The sequence below is a fragment of the Chionomys nivalis genome, chromosome 21 (assembly GCF_950005125.1).
Source record: "Chionomys nivalis chromosome 21, mChiNiv1.1, whole genome shotgun sequence".
Lineage (NCBI taxonomy): Eukaryota > Metazoa > Chordata > Mammalia > Rodentia > Cricetidae > Chionomys > Chionomys nivalis.
In genome coordinates, this window is record NC_080106.1 from 22,813,402 (window position 1) to 22,838,245 (window position 24,844).

At 47.0% G+C, this 24,844-nt stretch overlaps 1 protein-coding gene across 1 annotated transcript in view; it reads left to right on the top strand.

Moving 5' to 3' along the window:
* The first annotated feature begins 7,247 nt into the window (after positions 1 to 7,247).
* Positions 7,248 to 24,844, top strand: part of Cdh1 (cadherin 1) — a 71,293-nt gene continuing 53,696 nt past the window's right edge. The window contains exons 1-2 of the mRNA XM_057754017.1: positions 7,248 to 7,418; positions 8,187 to 8,307. Of these exons, the coding sequence (XP_057610000.1) occupies positions 7,371 to 7,418; positions 8,187 to 8,307 (169 nt within the window). The 5' untranslated portion in view covers positions 7,248 to 7,370. The remainder of the gene's footprint in view (positions 7,419 to 8,186; positions 8,308 to 24,844) is intronic.

Below are 24,844 nucleotides of genomic sequence, written 5' to 3' on the forward strand. Positions count from 1 at the left end.
ACTATAGGGGCATTTTCTTGATTAACCATTGATGTGAGAGGGACTAGTCCACCTGGACAGGTGGTCCTGGGGTGTATAAGAAAGCATACTGAACAAGCCATGGTGAACCTTCTGCTTTCAAGATCCTGCCCTGAGTCAGCCCTGGATGGATTGTAACCTGTCCGTCATAATTGTTTATTTAACCAAGTTGCTTTTGGGTTTTAACGTAGCAATAGAAAGCAAACTAAGACAGCACCATCTAGTCTGCTGAGGGTCCCTAGAAGATAAAGGGTGGAAGATAGGATGCTCTTCTCTGCCCTTGGGAACCAGAACTCTTGCTTCCACATTTAGACTGTGGGATTTACACCAGGGTCTCTCTTTCTAGTTTCCCTGGCCTTTGGGCTTGAACAGAGCTGTGGATGTGCTATTGATCCTGTTCTTTGGAGAGCTCTGGCCGTCTATTAACTCAACTTTTCTGCGATTCTCTCTTCCAAATCGGTCATATGGATGTACTGAGGGCAAAGATCTAGATGAAGACAGGCGAGATCAAGTGTATTGAACACGGCAGGCCCCCCTGAACAGTTGCTGCACTTTAATTACCTGCTATAATGTAATTGCTGGCCTCTAGCACAAAGCCAGATACATACTTTGCATGCTGTAAGTATTTTGTCTTGTTTTGTTTTTTGTTGTTGTTTTTTTCGAGACAGAGTTTCTCTATGTAACCCTGGCCATCCAGAACTTGCTCTGTAGACCAGGCTGGCCTCAAACTCAGAGGTTCACCTGCCTCTGTCTCCTGAATGCTGGGATTAAAGGCATGTGCTAACACCACCTGGCTATATTCTGTTAGTATTTAGTAAATAAATGGATGAATGTTTATTTGTCCATGGCTCCTACTATTTTATGAGCTTCATAAAAGCAAAGGCCGTATTTTGTTTATTTCTATGCCCTGTGTTGAGCAGAACATCAGGCACACAGGAGTACTTAATAAATGCTTGTTGTATGACTCAAGGAGATAATGGAGCTGAGTTGGAGAGTCGTCATCATCCCTTGGGCTACAAACCACAAGGTGATGTGGAGCTTGGAGGATCAGCTGACACCAACTGAATCTTGGCTTCTGAAGAGAGAATAGGCAGAGGATTTTTTTCTTGTGGATGCTGTGCTATGGGGAGGGCCCAGCCTCTGGAGTATTGTGCGTGAGTGTGCGTTTCAATTACATTGATTTACTCTCGTGCACAGGCGTGCTATAGCACAAGTGTGACGGCCAGTTTTCTCCTTCTGCCATGTGGGACCCAGAGATCAAACTCAGGCTGTCAGGTTTGGCAGCAAGCACCTGTTGAGTCATCTCACCGAATCCTGGTGATGTATTTTTGCTTAAAAGTTTGACTCTGGTGTGGCATGGTGGCACATGCCTTTAATCCCATCACTCCTCAGGAGGCAGAGGCACGTGGGTCTGTGAGTTCCAGGACAGCCAGACTGCATAGTGAGATCCTGTTTTTTAAAAATAAGTAAATAATGCCGGGTGGTGGTGGCGCACGCCTTTAATCCCAGCACTCGGGAGGCAGAGGCAGGTTGATCTCTGTGAGTTCGAGGCCAGCCTGGCTACAAGAGCTAGTTCCAGGACAGGAACCAAAAAGCTACGGAGAAACCCTGTCTTGAAAATCCAAATAAATAAATAAATATAAATAAATAAATAAATAAATAAAATAAAAGTCCTGTAGGTGAATGGCAGGAAGCCAAAGAGCAGGCTGGCCAGCTGGGCTAGTCACAGTTGTCAAGCTCTGCATTCATTGAGAGACCTGAGTAAATAAAGTGAAGACCAATTGAGAAGGTCCCCTGATGTGTCAACTTCTAGCCTCCATGAGGACACACGTGCACTTGTAACTGCATACACACCATGCACATATATATGTTTAAAAACTGCATCTGGACCAGCGAGATGGTGCAGCAGGTAAAGGTGTTTACCCCCAAGCCTAATGAGAGAGCTCAAGCCCCAGGATCCACAGGGTAGGATAGAATCTGCTTCTGCAATCTGTCAGGTAGGTAGGTAGATAGATACGTGTACTAAAAATTTTATCCAAAACAGAAAAGGATGATAAAGTAAAATTAAAAATCGTATCTGAAAGTTGGGAGTAAAGACATAGTATTAATCCCAGCACTTGGGAGGCAGAGATAGGTGGATCTCTGTGAGTTCAAGACCAGCCTGATCTGTACATAGTGAGTTCCAGGACAATATATATAAGCAATGTACAGCAACCACATTTTTTTTTTTTTTTTTTTTTTTTTGGTTTTTCGAGACAGGGTTTCTCTGTGGCAGCAACCACATTGTATTAGGTAATTTGGAGATGACTTCCTTATATAAAGAGACTGTTCATTGTTTATATGCAAGTAACCATGCCCCGCCCCTACACCTTTGACAATGTCTCACTGTGTAGCCATGGTTGGCTTGGAACTGTCTATATGGACCAGGCTGACCTAACTCACTGAAATCTGCCTGCCTCTGCATCTGGAATGCTATGATTAAAGGCTTGTGCCTTTACACCTGAGAAGCCATTAGTGTTTTTGCAATCCTGGGGCCGGAAACCAAGAGGGCTCAGGGGGTTAATCATTAGCCTTCTCTCTGACCGGTAGGGCATCCAGGAAATGAAAGTCCATCAGCCACGGCCCAAGTGTGCAAAGAAGGAGCCTATGGTTTACAATCCACTGAGGGCTGGGTGCTGTATATCCAGGGTGGGACAGTCTGTCAATCTTCCCAGAGTGATCTCCCTGTTAGTGCCTGAGATTCCCAGGATCCTGATCTCAGGATTTTAATTTTTTTTTCTCCTCCCGAGTTAAGAAGCATTGGATGCAACCACAGACCCTCCTCGCAGCCCAACCAGCACTTCAGGTTAAGTCCCCAGGACTAGCTCTGAGGATTTCTTTCCTTTGAAAGCAGCAAATTCAGCCCTCAGCACCCTCTTTAAAATGCAAATGACCCTGAGAAGTTCTCAGTGCTTAGCTGGATTGTGTAAAAGTTTTTTTCCCCAGGTCACAGATAGCCTCAGAGGCTTTTCTAGTGGGTGGGGAAAAGAGATCCTGGAGCTGGGGAGGTTCCCAGGGTACTCACATTTTTTGTTTTGTGTTGGTTTGGTTTTCTTCCCTCACACTGTTTCTCTAGACTGCTGCCGGGTCTGGTGGTTCAGGCCTGTAGCCTTCAGTTGATGCTGAGGAAGGATGATCACAAGTTCAAAGCCTTTCTGTGCTAGAGTGAGATTAAGGCTAGCCTGGGCAACTAGTTGAGACCTTGTCTCAAAAAAAAAAAAGTACAAAAAAAGGGCTGGGAATATAGCTATCCATAGCCTGTGTTTTGGGTTCAGGATCCACTATCCACTAAAAACGACATTGCTATAGAATATGTAGGACAATCTTCTAAGGGCTGAGGAAGTCCAGTTCAATTTGTAGAGCGCTTGCCTAGCATTCACAGGGCCCTGGGTTGGGCTCCCGCACATTCCTGTCAACCTGGCACTCAGGAGATTAGAACAGAAACGGAGGCTTATCTTTTCACCTACATAGTTAGTATGAGGCCATCCTGGACTAGAGGCCCTACCTCCCAAGAACCTTCTGATCTTTCCTATGGACACCGTCCCTTTTGTGGATTAATAAATGCAGACTAGGAGCTCCCACATTGTAGTCTCTACATACGGACCCAGTGGATCTTCACACTTGAGGTCGATGCCTGTTTGACAGAAGAGAAGTTCACTGCCTCACAGAGCCCCAACCTATTGGGAGCCGCTTTGTGTTCTCTCCTGGGGGCGTGTGTGAGGTGGGGGAGGGGGGATAATGAATGACCCTTTCTGACCCTCTCCGCTCCGTAGCCTGGAGAAGTACTTGATAATCAATCTGAAGCAATGCATCAGGCCTGAAAAGAAAAGTGCTTCAAACTGACCCGTCCATGCCGCCCTTAATTGTCAAAAATCCTCTTTATTGAATTATCAGAGTGTAATGGAAGAGTCAATGAGAGTCCTCAGGAATCCAAGGCCAATGTTTGCTTGGCAGAAGAAATCAAAGCCTCAAAGACTCCCTGCACCCAGCAATGATATAAAATATGTATTTTTACATAACTGGGAGGAAAAAAAAATAAACGACAAGGCTGCCCAATGGGGGAAAACGCTTCTTTATTTCCATTATCTTGTTCAGTGCCCTGATCTGGGCAGGAGCTTCAGTGGGAAAGAAAATACCAGAGCCCTGTCCCTCAGAACCTCCTGGTGGGCTGAGAGGCAGAGGGAGCCAAGAAGCGGAAATCCAAAAAGGCTGCTGGGTGTGAGCTTGGAAAGCCATTAAAATGGAGGGGTTCGCCTGGGGGAGCGCTGGCAGAGACAATGTGGGTTATGTGGGTTAGAGACAGCACCTCTACAGACGAAGCTCCACTCTTTGTGGGCTCAGGTTTATCATTAGCTTCATGGGAAATACTGTAAACCTGACTGTCCCCTGGGGTGGGGCGATAGGGTTGGACTGTTCCCAGGGGTGGAGAGATAGGGCTAGGCCTTTCAAAGGCATAACTCTCTCTCTCACACCTCACTGATTGTTTTGGCTTTGGGCTCAGTTGTACAGAGGAGGTCACTAACTTACCTAAGGTCACACAGGCGGTGACTACAAGAACATTATTTTGTAGTTTTTGGTTGCTTGTTTGAGACTCTCAGGGCTCAAACTCAGTATGTAGCCCCGAGGAGGATGGCCCGGAGTTAGGGTTTTCCTGCCGCCACCTCCGAAGTGCTGGGATTATAGCAGGCTACCACCATACCTGGTTTCTAGAGTGATGGAGCCAGGGTGGAATCCTGGGCTCCATTCATGTTAGGTTTGTTCTCTACAAACCGAGTCCCATCCCAACCTCTGTTTTTTTTTTAAATTGTGATTTTAATTTTTAATTTTTTATGATTTATTTAACTTTATTTTATGTTCATTGGTAGAAAGGTGCTAAATCCCTCAGAACTGGATTTTCAGACAATGTGAGCTGCCATGTGGGTGCTGGGAATTGAACCCAGGTCCTCTGGAAGAACAGTCAGTGCTCTTAACCATTGAGCCATCTCTCCAGCCCCCCAACCTCTGTTTTGTAGTTTTGTCAAAACCTGGATCATAGGACGAGAGGTGCCTTTGTTAGCATGTACCCAAGCCATCCAGACATGGCAAGACAGGCAAGACAGGGAAACTGTCTGATCTAATGTTTATCTTATTTTTGATCCTAGAATTCTCTGCAGAAAGTGGTGGTGAACGTGTTATGGCTATGGCCTTAAACGTCTCAATCTAGCCAGGTAGGGATGGTACACATCTTTAATCCCAGAACCAGGGAGGCAGAGGCAGGCACAGTTTGAGGTCAGCCTGGTCTACATAGTGAGTTTTAGGACAGTCAGGGATACACAGAGAAACCATGTCTTGAAAAACAAACAAAAGTCTCAATCTGTGGAGCAGGAAAGCTTGAGTTCATCTTTTTTATTTTAATTTATTTATATTTCAGGTATACTGGGTGTTTTGCCCACATGTGTGTCTGTGTGAGGGCTTCAGAGCCCCTGGAACTGGAGTCACAGTTGTGAACTGCCATGTGGGTTCTGGGATTTGAAAACCGGTCCCGTGGGAGAGTAGGTAGTGCTCTTAACTGCTGAGCCATCTCCAGCCTCTGAGTTCTATTCTATTATTCCTACACGTTATTAAGAAAGTTGTAGGGGGCTGGAGAGATGGCTCAGAGGTTAAGAGCACTGCCTGCTCTTCCAAAGGTCCTGAGTTCAATTCCCAGCAACCACATGGTGGCTCACAACCATCTGAAATGAGATCTGATGCCCTCTTCTGGCTGCAGACACACAGACAGAATATTGTATACATAATAAATAAATAAATATTTAAAAAAAAAAAGAAAGTTGTAGGTAAATAACAGAGTTGAGTGATCCTAAAGTTTCTCTTCTAGTTCGACATCAAAAACTGGTCCATGTAGTAATGCCTGTTTGTAATCCCTGTGTTTAGGATGCTGATGTAAGAGGATTCTAAATTCAAAGCCTGTCTGGGCTACTTAAGAGGAATTTGTCTTAAAAAACAGACAAACATGAGCCAGTTGTAGTGGCACATGCCTTTAATCCCAGCCCTTGGGAAGTGGAGGCAGGTGGACCTCTCTGAGTTCCAGGCCAAACTAGTCTACATAGTGAATTCTAGGACATCCAGGGCTACATAGATTCTGTCTCAGGCAAACAAATGAACAATAACCAGACAAGCAAGGGTCTGGAGAGATGACTTAGGAGTTAAGAATGCCTGCTTTTCTTCCAGGGGACCAGAGTTCGGTTTCCAGCCCCCACATCGGGCAGCTGAAAAAATTCCAGCCCCAGGGGATTCTAATCCCTTGGATCTACTCCCTGACTCACTAACCTGCTGAGAAGATAAAAGAACAGATTTTAGTGGAGCGAGGTAGTGGGTACCTGTTCATCCCAGAAGTGGGGAAGCCGAGACTGGACAGTAGTGAGTTCAAGACCATACTGGCCTAAATAGCAAGACTATGTCTCCAAGGGGAGGGGGACAGATGTTAGAAAATTAGATGATTAGATGAATCTGGCCTGCCTGGTGGCTCACTTATGCAAACCCAGTGTTTGGGAGGCAGAAGCAGGAGGATTTCTTAGGCTATCTAAGACAGTTCCAGGCCCGCTTGGGCTGGAAAACAAAAATTTAAAAAAACCCCAAACCAAAAAAAAACTCAAGTTATTGATGGTGGCTCAGTTAGTTAAGGCTGATGATGGGAATTCAATCCCGAGACCCTCTTGGTGGAAGGAGAGAACTGACTCCAGCAGGTCGTCATCTTATCTCCACACCGGCTGTGGCACGTGCCTTTGGGAGCAAACACACACACACACACACACACACACTCTCTCTCTCTCTCTCTCTCTCTCTCTCTCTCTCTCTCTGCTACATTGTTTTTAAAATCTTTAAGACAAAGTAAACCAAACAAACCCCTCCAACCAAAAACAATAAAGAAAAACGAAATAAAAACGTAGATGAAGAGTAAAGTTCTTTGTAACTCAAAGTCTCAGTGGGCCAGAGCACGGCTGGGCTGAGATTCGAAAGAACTTGTTCTAGGAAACGAGGAAGTCTCGGTCCCCGTGCCACCAACTACAGTTATGGGTGGAGGAAGTCAAGGGCCGTGCGGTTCCTTGGCTGCCACCTGCAGGTGCGTCCTCAGCCAATCAGTGTGGCCGGGGGCGGTGCCTTTAGGCTCACCTGGCGGCCACAGCCTCTGCCCGGCTCAGTGGAGAGGGGAGCAGCGGTGCGGCCGTGAGCTCTTGGGAAGTTCTACTCGACTCCAGCTCGGCCTAACCGGTCCCTGCCCGACCGCACCGACCGCACCCGAGCTCCGTGTTTGCTCGGCGTCCGCCCCGCCAGCCATGGGAGCCCTGTGCCGCTGCTTCTCCGCGATTCTACTTCTGCTGCAGGTACTTGAAGGATCCTGACTGCCCGCAGGACACCTTTCGGCCCCACCACTCCCTTCGTTGACCTTTGCTGCCTGCTGCCGTCCCGATTTCCTTCTTCCAAGAAAGTTGGGGTGCAGAGGGCCAGCTGGAGGCTGCGCGACGCGGGGCTGAGTGCTGTGAAGTGGGAGGGGGGTCCAGGCAAGCACAGAGTGGCCGCCTCTCCCGCAGGTTCCCAGGTGGGGGCGCGCCACGTTGCGAGCTCCCGGGACCCCGAGTTTGAGCATTGGGTCCAAGTTTGAGGCGGGCAGAGGGGGCTTGGAGCAGGATGGGGGGCCTGCATGAAAAAGGGGTGGGGGTAGAAGGAGCGCGGACCATCCAAGGTAAGGAAAGGAGGACTTTAGCAGTATAAAAGCACCTGCCGTGTGAAGGGACGGTAGACTGGGGATGGGGAATCTCTGGAGTAAGAAAGAGGAGTCTGGGGGGTTTTTTGAGACCCTTTGCGATCCAGGGAAAGTGGTGTCCGGAAGGGTATAGGCATCTCCAGTGAGATGCAAATGGAACCAGGTGGGAAAGGTAGGCTAGGCTGCGAGGTGGTGACCCTGGAAGTCCCCTCCCCCAAGGGTTCTTGAAGTTTGGCGCCTAGTTTCGGGTTGAGAGGATGGCGTCCCTGTCTGCCGCGAGGGGCGTCCACCCGCAATCCCGATGCCCCAGGCGAGGGAAGGGTTATGTTGTTGGTATCGGTATGGGTTCCCCCAAGTCACCAGGTTGCCTGCCTTTTCTCCACCCCAGGTCTCATCGTTGCTCTGCCAGGAGCCAGAACCCGAGCCCTGCCGTCCTGGCTTCAGTGCCGAGGTCTACACGTTCCTGGTGCCGGGGAGGCACCTGGAGAGAGGCCGCGCCCTGGGCAGAGGTAAGGGCGCTCTGCTGGTGTAACTGGGCAGAGTTGGATCGGGTGGGGGAGGCGCCGACAAACTGTCTCCCATGCCCGTGGGAAGAAATGGACAAAACTCTCCTTTGGGATTTACGCAAGTTTGGGAATCTAAATTTATCGATTGTGGTTGATCAAGGTAGATGTGTCTGAATCGATTGTGGTTGATCAAGGTAGATGTGTCTGGCTGTGCTATTTATACAGGGGCCGGGATGGGCCAAGGGTATTTAGAGGTTATCGGTATTTCTCCAACTACTTGCAGGAGCTAGCCTATCATTTCAGACCGCCAAAACCTGCTGGGTAGGACCAGTTGGCCTGTATTCCCATTTAATAAGCAATTGGAGGCTCAAAAGGTGACTTCACAGGGCAGGGATCAGAACCGAGATTTGACTCCCATTATTTAGGTAGTCTCTGAGGAAGAGGCTCTTAGTGACTTGTGTGACTTTTGTTCATAGAGATGAAAATGGTATTGGGTTTTTCTTTTTTTTCTCTTCTCCTTTTATTATTATTATTATTATTATTATTATTATTATTATTTTTTGGTATTTCGAGATGGATTTTCTCTGTGTAACCCTGGCTGTAGTGGAACTTGCTCTGTAGACCAGGCTGGCCTTGTTTCTTACTTTAAGAAAAAGATGGTAGCTCTGACTCATACATGCAAGCGCTCAATATATTTCAGGTCTTATCTCATTGTAATAATCTAGAATTTTCTTTGTTTCTCTGTTGGGCATGGCTGGGAACAAGGAAAGAGGACCAGTTTTTTTTTTTTTTTAAACTGGCTTTCCTAGTTTCCAGGTGCTTCTTTTGTACTGAAACCACCTCCTCCTCTCATGATAAACAAGAAAGAAATAATGTAAAAAGGAGGAGCCACTCAGGATCCTTTCTGGGAAGACTTTGGCCAAGTTTGTTCTTACAGCCGTAGGCCACCTGCAAAATCTATAGCGATCATGATGGTGTCTAATATTTTTTGGGAATTTTGGAAGTTGTGCCCAAGTTTGATGATGTGTTTTATAGAGAAATAGCAGCTTGATTGGTTAGTTGTATTTGCTTTTCTGAGATCTGACTGGTTCTGTGGAGCTTTCTTCGGCCGAGGAAGACAGTGCTGCCCTGCAGCCCTGAGGTTGGAGTGGTCAGTGATTTCCCAGCCTGTCTCCACTTGCTGCCCACTCAAGGAATATGCTGAGCCTCTGCTAGGTTGCTGAGAGCATTTCAGGAAGCCCTTCAGTGACACTTTGGGACAGACTAGTGAGGCGTGGGTGGCCTAGGCAGTTTCCAGGGCTACCAGTGTGCTTCTGGAAAGAGGTAGTCACTACTCAGTCTTGAGCTGTGCAGGGTTGGACACGGGAGTGCATGAGTACATAGTAGGCACCCCAATCCACAGGCTGGTAGCTTTGTTTTCCTATGGCAGGATGACACATAGCTGTGCCTTAGTTAGGACGGCCTTTGTGCATTAGTTGTGTTGGGGGTCAAACGCAAGGCCTGTTACATGGTAGCCAGACACTTTGCCCTATCTGGACTGGACTGGTCTGAAATTCACAATTTAATCCTCCTGTCTCAGACCCTGGAGTGCTGGGATTATAGACTCACTTTGGCACCAGCCTGGCTTTTATTTTGCACATCTAAGCTCTAGTGACCAGTCACTAATAGCATTGCATTATCAATGATAATACCATTTATAACTAATGGTGCCACCTGTTCACTTTTTTTTTTTCAAGACAAGGTTTCTCTGTAGCTTTTTGGTTCCTGTCCTGGAACTAGCTCTTGTAGACCGGGCTGGCCTCGAACTCACAGAGATCCGCCTGCCTCTGCCTCCCGAGTGCTGGGATTAAAGGCGTGCGCCACCACCGCCCGGCCCTTTTTTGTTCCCTTTCTCAGAAAGAGAGAGAAAGAGAGAGAGAGAGAGAGAGAGAGAGAGAGAGAGAGAGAGAGAGAGAGAGAGAGAGAGAGAGAGGGGAAAGAAAAGAAAGCAAGTGAGAGCTGAGTCTTGATGTAGTGGTTCACACCTATAATCAGCTCTTGGGAGGCTGAGGCAGGAGGATTATTAAAAGTTCTAAGTTTGAGGTTAGCCTGGTCTTATATAGTGAGTTCCAGACTAACCTGGTGTACAGAGTGAGATGAGACTCTTTCTTAAAAAATAAGAAAGAAAAGAGGGGGAGAAAGGAAAGAAAGGTTGAAGGAAGGACAGGCGAGGTATGTGTTCCCGTTTGGGGAAAACTGTGTCCATTGTAAAATAGACTGAGGACAGAGGTCTTGAGGTGGGGGAGGCCCTGTGGGAGGTAGAGGCGTCCTCCCTGGTGGTTTGGGTGGGAGAGAGAGGCAGCCTGCTCTCAGCATCTCCCAAGCTTCCAAGAGGCTGCTCCATCCCCACGGCTCCATCACTACTCGCCAGGGCTCTATCGCTCCAGCGGAGTGGGGAGTTTGCTCCAGGTCAGAGTGCCTTTCCAGACATCATACTTATATCCCAGGAACTGCTGTGACTTGAAAGAGTTGCCTAGATTTAGGAAGATGGTGTCACTCTCCTTGGACCTCTGGGGAAATGGAGGTTTGTGCAGCTCCAGGCTTTCCTATACAGATTCCTGAAGAGTTTGCTGCCCAGGAGTTTGGAAATAAGACCTGACACTGACTAAAAAGTTACAAATAGGGTTTGATTGAACAAAGGACCATCCCTGTGTCCCATGAGCTTGACTTCACAACTTCAGCCTTGTAGATTCTCTCCCAACCGCCAGACAGGGTTTCTCTGTAGTTTTGGAGCCTGGAACTCACAGAAATCCACCTGCCTCTGCTTCCCAAGTGCTGGGATTAAAGGCCCCACAAGACTTGTAGATTCTTTCACTGGCTTCTAAAATACAGAATCTTAAAAAAAGAAAAAAAATAAACCTCCCACTATCTAAGCATATTCTTTCATTAGGTTTGTGCATTTATTTGTTCTGTTTTTGATGTTTTTTTGTTTTTGAGAGGTTCTTACTTAGCTGGTCTGGAATTCATTATTGTAGACCAGGCAGGCCTTGAACTCACAGGGATTCATTCCCCTGCCTCTGTTTTCTGAGGGCTAGGAAGCAGATGCCAGTTCTGGTTGTTCTGTTCTTGTTTTTGTTGTTTTTTGGGGTTGTTTGTTTTTTATTTTGTTTTTGGGACAGGGGTTTGGGGGCTCAGGCTGGCCTGGAACTTATGCATAGCGGATAGCAGAATTTGTGATCTTCCCACTTCCACTTTTCCACTGCTGGGTTGGAAAGTGTGCACCACCATGCTGGGTTTTGTTGTTTGTTTTAACTGATTCTGTGTTTTCTTTTTCTTTTCTTTCTTTCTTTTTTTTTTAATACGAAGCTCTTTACAAGTTTTCACGTCATCCCTGTTCAGGGGCCATGCTAATTGCTGCCCCATCCTAATTTATTTTAGTCTGTATGCTGCTGAATGAAACAGTCTTAGCCGGGCGGTGGTGGCGCACGCCTTTAATCCCAGCACTCGGGAGGCAGAGGCAGGCGGATCTCTGTGAGTTCGAGACCAGCCTGGTCTACAAGAGCTAGTTCCAGGACAGGCTCCAAAACCACAGAGAAACCCTGTCTCGAAAAATCCAAAAAAAAAAAAAAAAAAAAAAAGAAACAGTCTTTGTGGTTAGACAAGGTCTAACCCAGGCTGGTATGGAACTCATGGCGTAGTCCAGTTTAGTCTTGAACTCATGGTGATCCTCCTGCCTCAGCTGAGTCTGATCCTGAATGCTGGGATCACCAACAACTGCCAAGTCTACTGTAAGCTGCTTCTCTAGAGTGTCGCTTATTTTCCTTTGTCTTAGCACAGAATTTTCAGAGACCCAGGTGACGAGACTTTCGCCTCTCTGGAGACACTAGACAAATGTACGGGGTTACATCTATATGGACTGAGAAAGAGCTGAGAAGCCCTTTAAATTGCTGGCTTTTCCTCCCATAGCTTTCTTCACAACGTCTGTAGGACAAACAGGCCTGTAGTCTGGGCCTGGGTTTTGGTCACTTGATGGATTGACCCAGTTCCAGGCATCCACCTGTGTGGACTAAATACACCCATTTCCTCTCCTTTCTGAAGGATGTGCTGAAAGCTGCAGGGACAGGGAGAGAAGCAAATGTGGAGCCACCTTAGGATCGCCTTACGTCATCAGATACACACTCCCACCCCAGCCTCCTAAACTCTCCCTTTATTACTCATGCCTGGGACTGGGGCTCATGCAGGCCTTCCCAGGAAGGAGGCTAGTGTCTGCCATTCAGCCCTTGCCTTTGTCTCCTGAGGAGGAGGAGTGTAGGCGGTGAGGTCACAGGCTCAGCCAGGCCATTTAAGGAAAGCTGCCTTCCTGCTGCCCAGCCCTCCCTGCCAGGTGGATATGGAAATCCCTGTTTACTCTCTGGGACTTTTTATTGCCTGAAATGCTCACCTTGGTATCTGTTACACATTCCCTTCCAAGAACAGCCTTAGATAAGCCAGGTGTGGGGACAATCAGCTCTTGAAATCTCCAAGAAGCTGCCAAAACCCTAAAATCAGCCAGAGACACCATCATAGTCCAGACTCAGCCTTTGGGGGTTTTACTGTGCCTCACCCCAATCTCTTTTCAGGGCATCAAGTTTTCTTCTAAGAAGAATGAAATCATTACAGCAGGTTCAGCATGAAAGTGTAGGAAGATTCAGGTTTGAGCACAAGTAGTTACTACCAATCTGACTTTATGTAAGTCAGTTTGCTTCTGTGAGCCCTGTTTACTTATCTGTTGAGTGTGAAAATCATATACATTGGTTATGTTATATACATTAACGCATTTTTTTAAATATTTATTTATTTATTATGTGTACAGCATTCCTTCCATGTGTGCCCGCAAGCCAGAAGGGGGTGCCAGGTCTCATTATAGATGGCTGTGAGCCACCATGTGGTTGCTGGGAATTGAACTCAGGACCTCTGGAAGAGCAGTCAGTGCTCTTAACCACTGAGCCATTTCTCCAGCCCCACATTAACGCATTTTTGATGAGTAATAAATGCCTGGTGCTAGCTGGAGTATGGGCATCTGGCTGTTTTATGCCAGCACTAGGCTAAGCCCTGGGAAATATGACTGAAAATAAATGAAAAAATATGGGGGTGGAGAAGGCAAAGAGAGCATAAATACGAAGGGACATTGAGTCAGGCACAGTGGCAGGTGGATCTTTGAGTTCCAGGACAGCCAGGGCTACATAGAAAAGCCCTGTCTCCAAAATAACGTCAACCAGATGACATAGTGGGTAAAGGCACTTGTCACCAAACATGAAGCCTGGAATTCGGTGCACAGCATCCGCATGGTAGGAGGAGAGAAAGGACTCCTAAGGGTTGTCTAACCTCACATGCATGCAGTGAATGTTCACACACAATAAATGATGGGCTGTTGTTGCTGCTTTAAAAAGCTGATTGTGGTGGTGCATGCTTTTAATCCTACCACTGAGATTTCAAGGCCAGCCTGGTCTACAGAGCAGTTCCAGGCTCAGCAGGACTACACGGTATGGTGATACCCTTTTTCAAAGGAAGGAAGAAAAGGAAGAAAGATTTTGTACAAACTCCACGCCCTGACCAAGATACTATAGTGAAACTCCAGCCCCTCCCCCATCACAGCCATTGCCAAACTCCCACTATGACCCATATCCTGATACCCAGGGCAAGACAGTTTGCAAAGATAAAACAGCCTTGTCTGGACAAACAGCTCCAGGAGGGCAAGTGGCCGTAGGAGTTGTATTCCCCAAACCTCCTCTGTGAGTCCCTTTTCAGACACCCCTTGCCTGAGGGAGAGTGTCTGTCCTTTGCTGTCTGAAGTAAACAGTCTAGTCTGTTGAGGTCAGTCTTCATCTTTCTTCTGCCCTCATAAGTTGCTTCAGAAATTTAGCAAGAATCATTAGATCAGGGGCTGGAGAGATGGCTCAGTGGTTAAGAGCATTGCCTGCTCTTCCAAAGGTCCTGAGCTCAATTCCCAGCAACCACATGGTGGCTAACAACCATCTGTAATGAGGTCTGGCGCCCTCTTCTGGCCTGCAGACATACACACAGACAGAATGTTGTATACATAATAAATAAATATTATTTAAAAAAAAAGCTGATCACGGGAGCACGTGAGGCAGGAGGATTGTGAGTTTAGAGACAACCTAGTTCTTTTTTTTTTTTCTTTTTTCTTTTTGGTTTTTCGAGACAGGGTTTCTCTATGGCTTTGGAGCCTGTCCTGGAACTAGCTCTTGTAGACCAGGCTGGTCTCGAACTCACAGAGATTCACCTGCCTCTGCCTCCCAAGTGCTGGGATTAAAGGCGTGCGCCACCACCGCCCGGCGAGACAACCTAGTTCTGTAGTGAGTTTCAGGCTAGGTGGGAGCTACATAACGTCTTAGTAAGAGGAAGAGGAAATGAAGGGGAAAAGTGGATAATTTCTTAGGGACCTGACAGGCCTTCTGGTCTCGTTTTGAACAAATGAATGGATGCATGAATCAATTTTTGCCACCTTGACTCAGTTTTTCCTCTACGGCTTCATCCTGTGTCCCCAGAGCAGCCCCGGAGGGGGAATGAGCAGGACAGAGCAGGTTGCCTGGAATTAATGTTCTTGTGTGTCTTTTCTGCCCAGCACTCTCCCCAGACACCAAGTCTGGCCCTAAGCGTGTCCTTGGGGATATTGTGAACCAAGCAAGTCACTTTGAAAGTTTCTGATGCCACAGAAGGGAGACTTCAAACCCAGATCTGGAAATGAGCAGTTAGTCTTTTTAAAGTGATTTTCGTTGGTCAATTAGAAAGAAATTTGTAAACTGGGCGGTTGTAGTGCATGCTTTTAATCCGGAGGCAGTAGCAGAGGCAGACGCAGGAGGATCTCTATGAGTGCGAGGTCAGCCTGGTCCACAAGAGCTAGTTCCAGGACAGATTCTAAAACTACAGCGAAACCCTGTCTCGAAAACAAAAACAAACAAACAAAAAAATTGTAGCTTCTATTTCATTTTATTTTATTTATTTTTGAGTTTCACTACCTAGTTTTGGCTGGCCTGGAGCTCCCTGGCCTTGAACCAGATCTGCCTGCCTCTGCCTCCTGAGTGCTGGGATTACCCCATGCCAGACCCTGTTTACCGGCTGGCTTGGAACTTGGGCTTGGAACTTACGTAGGTAGCACTGGCTTAGATCTCTGGTCTTCTTGCCTATGCCCCCCAATGTTGGAATTTCTACTGTATGCTACCCCAAAACCAGTCTTAGAAGGTTCTTGCGCCAGTGTCTGTCTGCTGAGGAACTCCTGCCCAGACTTTTCTTCCTTGAGCCTTAGTTTCCCCATCTGTAATGTGGATATAATCATATATACCGAAATCCTTGGGGCATCCGTCAAACTCAGTGAATACTCAGAATCGAATCCTGCAGGGCACCCTTGGTTTGTGACTTTCCCCTTTCTGTGATTTATGTGCTTGGCTTGGAGAGTTGGTTGAAAGTTGCCCCTAAGCTCTCTCTCTCTCTCCCCCGCCCAGCAAACCAGCCAAACCAGTTTTCTTACTCTCCTTGCTTCTGTCCTGAGCAAACACTGCTTTGCACACTATTGACCAGGAGCTTGCCTTTGTTAGAAAAGGAAATTCAATGGTATTTTCTTCCTTACAATGTGGGAGTGGGCGGCAGTGCGATTAGATGGGTTAGAAAGGGTTCAAATTGGGGCAGAAGTAGGTAGAGTAGCTGGGGATTGGGAAGTCAGGATGGCCTCAAGTTTGTTGTTCCAAAAACCTCAGTTTTTAGGACTATTTCACAATACACATGCTTAAAGATACTTATTTGTTGATCCATTGCAAAATGCTTTCTGGCCATCTTTTGAGACCATGGTCCACCCTGTCCCCACAGACAAACATAGAGTTGTATGGGGCCATTCACAAATACAAATTCACCATCTTACAAATTTACTGGACCTCAGACTCACAGATCTGCCTGCCTCTGCCTCCCAAGTGCTGGGATGTTAAAGGCCCATGACTCTGCACTAATGGACTTGGCATTTTTGTTTAACACTCTCCAGGTATCCGACACACATTCATTTCCCTGTCAGCCCAGGAGCTAGGTCACAGGTGTTTGATGAGTAAACACTTGGTGCCAGTCAGGGTGTGGGCATCTGGCTACCTACCCCGAGGTCCAGGATCTAAGAGCACCCTTGGTCCATGGGACTAGTGGATTCAGAATGTAGACAGTGCACCAGAGACTGTGAGTCTCTGCCCTCAAGGAGGTCCAGAAAAATCTCTGCTTAGAGAGACTTCCACAGGGCGTTTGGGAGGAGGGGCCTGTAGAAGTGGTCAGTTTCACCTGCCGGGCAGGCACGAAAAGGAAAGTCACCACAGGCTCCTGTGGGACCTTGGGCCTTTCAGTCCACTGGTGAGGGTTTTCTCCTTCTAGTCTCTTAGGCAAATTAAGCCTACATCAGCAGGAACAAATGCTTACATACGACTGACGCTGAGACGACGCTCAGCCTGTCTCCTCACCCAAGGCTTCCCTCGCACAGGTTTCTCTTGTGTGGATCTTCTCAGGATCTCCTTGCTAAACAGTCAGGAGTAGTCCGGGGGTGTGGCTCTGTGGTATGGTGTGAGGCCGTGATTTTGATCCCTAGCATTGAGGACAATCAGAAACAGAACCCAGTTTCTACTGCCTGTTGCCAAACCCCAGATGTCCCACAGAGCCCACTTCCCTTCCGAAGGGCGATGGAACCCACTTCCTTTCTTGAGGCAAGGGATTTCCTCCTTCTCCCTCACCCCCAGAAAGATGTTTTTCTCTGCCTCATGGATGTTTCTCTCTGCCTCATTGATTTTGTGACATTACAATTGAAGTTTTTTTTTTGTTTTTTTTTCTTTTTAACGTTTGCTTTGGGCAGTTTTCACAGCCCATTTCTCCCCTTTACTGCTAAACTGGAGACTTAAACCCAGGATCTCCCGCATCCTAGGCCCTCTGCCTTTGAGCTACATCTCCATCTTCTTTTCCACCAGAGACAGGGTTTCTCGGTGTAGTCTGGCTGGCCTGGAACTCAGAGAAATCCACCTGCCTCTGCCTCCCGAGTGCTGGGATTAAAGCCATGTATCACCACCATTGTCCCACACATCTCCATCCTTTTGCTTTGGAAAAGGGTCTCACTTTTTCCCAGGCTGGCTTTGAGCTTACGCTGTGGCCTTGTGCATCAGCCTGCCTCCTGGTACCCGAGACGGCCTGTGCCATGAGGCTTGCTCAGCCTCTTGACCTTCACGTGCAGATACTGCTAGCTGAACAGCCCTGTCTTTTTCAGTTGGGGGGTCCTGGAAAAAAAAAAAGTTCTTCATCCCCATTCTGTCATGGGGAGGTGGGAAGATTGCCTTCCTCCCTCTAACAAGTCATGTTCCAACTAGAACTTGGCTTAGGGCATATAAGCCAGACAGATGTGGGAGTGCTCTTAGCTCCTGAAAGGGGGGGCATGTTTAGATGCTACTAGTAGGACCTGGGGGGGGGCGTACCTGGAGATGAACCTGTTCCCCACGAGCCAGCTCATAAATGGCGGCCAGCACAGGACCCTGTGGGATAATTGGCTGAGCCCTAGATAATAATTAGTTAGCTTTGTAATTAGGAGAACTTGTAAGAAGCCGAAAGTGTTTCAGATTTATTTTACCTGGACAAGTTCAAGACTAAACTTACACCTGTCTCTGTGGTTTGGCATGCAGACCCATCTGCTTCCAAGGGGATCTCTGCGGCGGCTTCTTTCTGGTCCTCTTCCCCACGCCCTCCCTTCCCCCAGTAGTCATTCTTCACCTAGTGCTCAGGGTGATTTTTTTTTTTTTTTTTAATTTATGAGACAGTGTCTCAGCCTTGGCTAGCCGGCCTGGAACACAATTTGTAAAACAGCTTGGCTTCGAACTCATAGAGAGATCAACTTGCCTCTGCCTTCAGAGTGCTAAGATTAAAGGCATGTGCTACCACACCAGGTCAGAGTGATAAATTTTTAAAAAATTAAATTAAAAAGTATCATTCCTATTTAAAATTGCCTGTGACTCCCTGCTTCATACAGAATAAAAATGCTGTCCATGACTTCCAAGGCTCAGGTACTAACTAGGTCCCTACCACAGCCCCATGACTTGGCTCTTCATTTTTTTCCCCCCGACTCTCCATATGTACATGGTTGTACTCAGAATACCATAGTATTTCAGATCAATGCTGGTTTTGAACTCCTGATCCTCCTCCTGGGAGTGGTGGCATTTCAAGTATGTACAACCACACCCGATCTGTTACCTGTTTATGACGTCTGCACCACTCACCTGTGTCAGGTAAAGTTTTGCTAGAATGTTGCCCATTCAATGAGGACTTTCCCCATTGCTTTATTTTTCTGTAGCCCCCGACTCCTATTCTTGGGGGCACTGATGGGGATTGAACACAGGGCCTTGTGCGTGCCATGCAGGTACCTGTAACTGAGCCACATCCCAGCCCTTCTCACCATTGAACATGCCACTCATTTCCTTCTATAAAAGCCACATATTCTAGGGGCCAGGCCTTTCTGTATTGTTTGTTCTTGAGCTATATTCCAGGCAGAACAGAGGTTTTTGGTTTTTGAAGATAAAATGGGGTCCAGTGAGATGGCTCGGGGAGTAAAAGTACCTGCTGCTGTACCTCCTGGAACCTGAGTTTGGTTCTCCAGAACCCATGTGAACGTGGAAGGAGAAAACTGATTCCAAAGTTATCTTCTGGGCCTCCACATGAGCACCGTGACCCTGCCTACATACCACACACACACACACACGTTCAAAAGTTCTGGAAGACAAAATGGACTGTTAGAGTGTAGGCAGGTGAGGAGGAAGGATGCTATATTTTTGGGCTCTGTGTTTCTTCTTGGCACCCCCTGTACACTTCAGGGTGTAAGGAAGCCAGATGAGATCTCAAGGAACACCGGGCACCTTGCTTTTCCAGCCATCAGGCTCACCTCCCTGAACGAGGCTCTCTCAGATATGGCCGCTCACCTCCATGCTGCAGGCCATTAATAGTTCAAGACTTTCTAGTTCTTGGCAGGCCCTAGCATCTTGGAAGGAGCTGGACGAGAGATGTAGAAAGCTCAGAGGTAAAAATGCAAAGCTAATTTGGTTAGACCAGCCAAGGTAGAGCTCTCAGGGCTAAAATCCATCCCGCCAATCAATCAATCAATCAATCTCCACTGTGAGTAGAGTCTCCATTCTTTTTTTTTTTTTTTTTTGGGGGGGGGTTTCAAGACAGGGTTTCTCTGTGGTTTTGGAGCCTGTCCTGGAACTAGCTCTTGTAGACCAGGCTGGTCTCGAACTCACAGAGATCCACCTGCCTCTGCCTCCCAAGTGCTGGGATAGAGTCTCCAATCTTATGTAAGATTCATCACTCTGCTTCAGAAGTAGAGGTGCCAAACCAAAACACAGGACACCGATGAACTTCTTTTTGAGACAAGTCTCACTATGGAGCCTTTGGTTTGGAACTGGCAATGTAGACCATTTTGGCCTGCTTCTGCCTCCTAAGTTCTGGGGTGATTTATGTACACCATCACTTATTTTTGAATTTCACATTTTTAGAGTAAGAATGCTTTACGGAGTATTTGAGATGTACTTGGTAACATTACCCTGGGCCTAGAAGTGTAACTCAAAGGGGGAGCAAGGGGACTGGAGAGATGGCTCAGCAATTAAGAGCCCTGACTTCTCTTCTAGAGGACCCGGGTTCAATTCCCAGCACCCACAGGACAGCTCACAACTGTCTGTAACTCCTGTTCTATAGGATCTGATTCCTGCATACAGACACACTTGAAGGCAAAACACCAATGTCTATAAAATAAAAGTAAATAAGTTTTTTTTTTTTTTTTTTTCAAAAAAAAAAAAGGAGGAACATGTCTGGCAAGTGTGAGGCCCTGGGATTGGTTACCACTGTTGGAAAAAGGACAGGGGAAGGAAGTTAGGAAGGAAGGGAGGGAAGGAATGAAGGAGCCAGCTTTTATTATTTAGATTCCCCCCCCCCCAGATTTCCTTATTCTTTATGTATAGGTATCTGTGTGCCTGTGTGAGTTTATGGATAAAACAGGTGTTACATGCATTGTCCAGAGAACAGAAAAGGCTTTGGGTCCCCAACACTAGGTTATAGGCAGTTGTGGGTTGCTAATATGGCTACTGGAAACTGAACCAAGTCCCTCTGCAAGAGCAATAAGTGCTCTTAACTGCTGAGCCATCTCTCCTGTCCTAACCCTAACAAGTAACATATAACACAAAATATAAGTAAGTCTTAATAAAAATAAAAAGCCGGGTTTGGTGACACGTGTTTAATCCCAGAACTTGGGAGACAAAGCCAGCACTCAGGAGGCAGAGTCAGTCTGATCTCTGAGTTTGAGGCTGGCATGGCCACAGAGTGAGTTCCTGGACAAGTTCCAAAACTACACAAAGAAACCCTGTTTCAAAAACCCTCCAAAAAAGTCTGGTGGCCTACTTAAACTTCCAGTGACAGGGAGGCAAAGGTAGGGGGATTTCTGAGGCTCGTAGTCAGTTTCACCAAATCAGAAGCCTCAAGTCTCAGTTAGAAGACCCAGTCTGAAAAAAAGCAACGTGGAGGGGCTGGAGAGATGGCTCAGCGGTTAAGAGCATTGCCTGTTCTTCCAAAGGTCCTGAGTTCAATTCCCAGTAACCACATGGTGGCTTACAACCATCTGTAATGAGGTCTGGTGTCCTCTCCTGGCCTGCAGACATACACGCAGACAGAACATTGTATACATAATAAATAAATAAATATTTAAAAAAAAAAAAGCAAGGTGGATGGATGATTTGTGAAAAACAGTCTGAGTTCGACCTTTGGGTGCCTGATGTAAACACACAGGCACATTCATTCCCTGCACAACCCAGAAATAAAACATAAATACAACCCCAAAAATTGTGTGATGTAGCTCAGTAGTAGAGTGTTTGCCTAAGATACATGGGCCCTAGGTGTATGTATGTATGTATGTATGTATGTATGTATGTATGTATCTATCTATCTATCTATCTATCTATCTATCTACCTATCTATCTATTGATCGATTGATCTATCTAATGATCTATCAATCATTTTTTTAAGACAGGGCTTCTCTGTGTAGCCCTGGGTGTCCCAGAACTCATTCTCTAGACCAGTCTGGTCCCTGCCTCTGCTTCCTGAGAGCTGGAGTTAAAGGTGTGTGCTGCCACCACTGCCTAGTCATGCCCTAGATTAAACCCAGTATGGCAAAAAAAACCATCAAAACCAGCAGGCCGCTGGGCGGTGGTGGCGCACGCCTTTAATCCCAGCACTCGGGAGGCAGAGGCAGGCGGATCTCTGAGTTTGAGACCAGCCTGGTCTACAGAGCTAGTTCCAGGAAAGGCTCCAAAGCTACAGAGAAACCCTGTCTCGAAAAACCAAAAACAAAAAAACAAAACAAAACAAAAAACCCAGCAGGCCTTCAAAAAGTTAGATTGGGTCTTGTGGGTGCTGCTTTCAAGTACTTACTTGGTAGCATTTGCTGAACAATCCTGAGGGCTTAGAACAGCTCTGGCACCTTTAAAAGGGTATCAGATTCAAACCAGAATCGAATGCTCTTTTCCAGCCACCCCACCTCTTGGCTTGTTGCCGAAGGAAAATGGCTCTAGTCTGGTTCTCCAAAGGTCTCATGGCAGAGGGAATGATTGTCCATTTCCATCACAACCTCTTGGGCGCTGCCCTGGTGACCCACCGCTCATGTGAAAGCCAAGTAGATTTCAGACTGCAGACCTCCTCCCCCACAAATTCCTCGCTACAATTGTGTGGGAAGGTTTGCAAAGGGAACAAGATGACCGACTTGTTTGTGGGAAAGTTGTGGCTTTCCTACCAGAAAACGTCACCTCTTGAGTCAGCACTGGACATACCTGGGTACTTATCGACAGGTGGGGCACGGTCCTGAGTCATAGAGAGGCCTCACCTGGGAAGGTTTCTCTTTCAAAGACTGAATCAACCATGACATCACCCTTGGGCAGCAGGTACTTTACAGGCCCTTACTTACCCATGCTTCCTGGGAGATACTGGATTCCTTTCTTCCTCCCTCCCTTGTCTTTTTTCTATTATAGAAACAGATTTTTTACATATAATCTGACTATGGTTTCCCCTCCTTCAACTTCATCCCATCCAATCTGCACTCTTTCTGTCTCTTAGAAAACAGATATCTAAGGAATAACAATAAGATAAAATGAAAACAAACTGGAATAGGAAAGAAACAAAGGGAAGAAAAGATCCGAAGAAAAAAGCTCAAGAAACATATAGACACAGAAACACAGACATTTGCACACAGGAATTTCATAAAAATACAGAACTGTAAGCCATAATATACAGTCCTTTACGTGTATGTAAGGTTTAAAACAAAAATGCCGACACAGCACTGTGAGACAGCCTCCAAAGCTGCCGCGGAGTTCACTTGTGTTGGCCGCCTACTGCTGGGCATAGGGCCTATCCTTTAGAGTGATTTCTTTCCCAGTGATACAACCTTAAAGAAAATTAATTTTTTTTTTTTTGGGTTTTTCGAGACAGGGTTTCTCTGTGGTTTTGGAGCCTGTCCTGGAACTAGCTCTTGTAGACCAGGCTGGTCTCGAACTCACAGAGATCCGCCTGCCTCTGCCTCCCGAGTGCTGGGATTAAAGGCGTGCGCCACCACCGCCCGGCTAAGAAAATTAATTTTTCATTTGCAAGTGGTTATCGGTTGGAGATAGCTTCTGGGTTAGGGATGGAGCCTATGTCTACTTCTCTCAGCCTAGGACGCCCTTCAGGTACAGACCCACGAAGAAGGCCCTGTGTGCTGCCAGTCTCTGAGTTCATACATGCACTGGTCAAATTGTGTTTAGAAGCTCTTGTTTCTTTGCTGTCCTCCAATTCCCTCTGGCTCTTACATCTTTTCTCCCACTTCTGCTGGGTTCCCTGGTCCTTCAGGGAAGGGATTTGGTGGAAACATCCCATTTAGGGTTGCCTCCAAGGTCCCTTACTCGTGAGTTACTGGTCTCTTCCTAGCTTCTCGCTCAGGATTTTTTGAGAAATGGTTGGGGTCCAGCAGCTACTTGATAAAGCTCATGTGACCAGTTTCATGACCACCTAGCTCCCAGGCTTGGCATCATGACTAAAGTTGTGGAGAAAATCCTGTTTATGGTTATGTCTTTCTAATCTGCCTTTGAAAAAGGAAGTCCTCTACCCATGCCCATCCTCTATTCCAGTCATTGGGGAGAAAGGCAGGAGAAACTAGCCTGGAAGTTTAGGGCTAGTCTGGGCAGCATAATGAGACTGTCTCACTGAGAGGAGGAGGGAGAGAGAGCACACCTTTTGTACACCTCATAGGTGGGAGTCTCTGGGCTCGTGACTGGGATCTGAGTCTGAAACTTCCTTGTGCGCCTGAGCCGGAGCTTGTTTTTCTGGAGCTAGCTATGACCTCTCCCTCTTCTCGGTAATCCTATCACTTGAGTGATAGGAGTACTTAAAACTGGGGGAAGGCGATCAGTACTTTACAGGTGAGACCCTGTCTTAAAAAAAGAAAAACATCCCAGGGGACCAGGATTATCAACAGTTTAGACCCGATGTCAAGGTCATGACTTCAAGCAGTTGCTCTTTTTCAGTGAAATTACAGGATGTAGGTGAACCTGGAGGGTGGAGAGGGCCCTGGGCTGACACCTGCCCTTCCTTGCCATTTGACCTCAGGAAACTACTTAACCTCAGTCCCTTTACCTGTGAAAGGGGGTGGGGGGAGATAAGCAGTCCTCCCTCACAGCGAGCCAGCCTTCATCACCCGCACTTTGCTTTCTTTTCTGTATGGAGGATTTTTTTTTCCCTTCAAGACAGGGTCTTTGTAGCTCAGGCAGGCCTTGAACTGACTGTGTAGCCCAGATTGGCCTCAAACTTGAGATGATCTCTATGTCCTCAGTGTTACTGGCATTACAGATGTCAGTCCCCGCGTCCTGTGGTCACAGTGCCTTATCCTATTGATTGTCGTGACCACATAGGGAGTGGTGCCAGGCCTTGATTTGGAAACTTCCATCTAAGGCAGCCTTGGTTTCCTTTCAGTTCCGGGGGTTCCAGGGGTTAGTTAGGGTTTCTCTACTTCTGCTAATCCTTCCACCTGAACTGTGGGAGGAGCACAATAAACACCAAGCACCCGAGTGCAGGTGCCCCAAGCAGGCCAGAAGCACCTGATCCCCTGGAGCTGGAGTTACAGGAGGTTGTGAGTCTTCTCATGTGAAGAAACTGAACTGGGGTCCTCTGCGAGAGCAGTATGTGCTCTTAAGCACTGACCCATCTCTCCAGCCCCCCCTTATCTAGTTTCTTGGTTTGTACATAAACGATCAAGTTCAAGGAGCCCAGAAGGACTGGGCGAGTGTCAGAACCAGGCTAGTAACATTATCACCAAATGAAAGCTATATTGGGTGGGTGGTTGCTTGAATACTGAATTAATTGCCACTGTGTGATTTTTTGACCCTTTTAATCTTTGTACCAACTTTGGAGAAGTTACTACATGGGTAATTCCATTTCCAACAAATATAGTGGCAGCTTGCAAAAGCTGATCAGCAACCCAGGGTCCCTGTCCGTA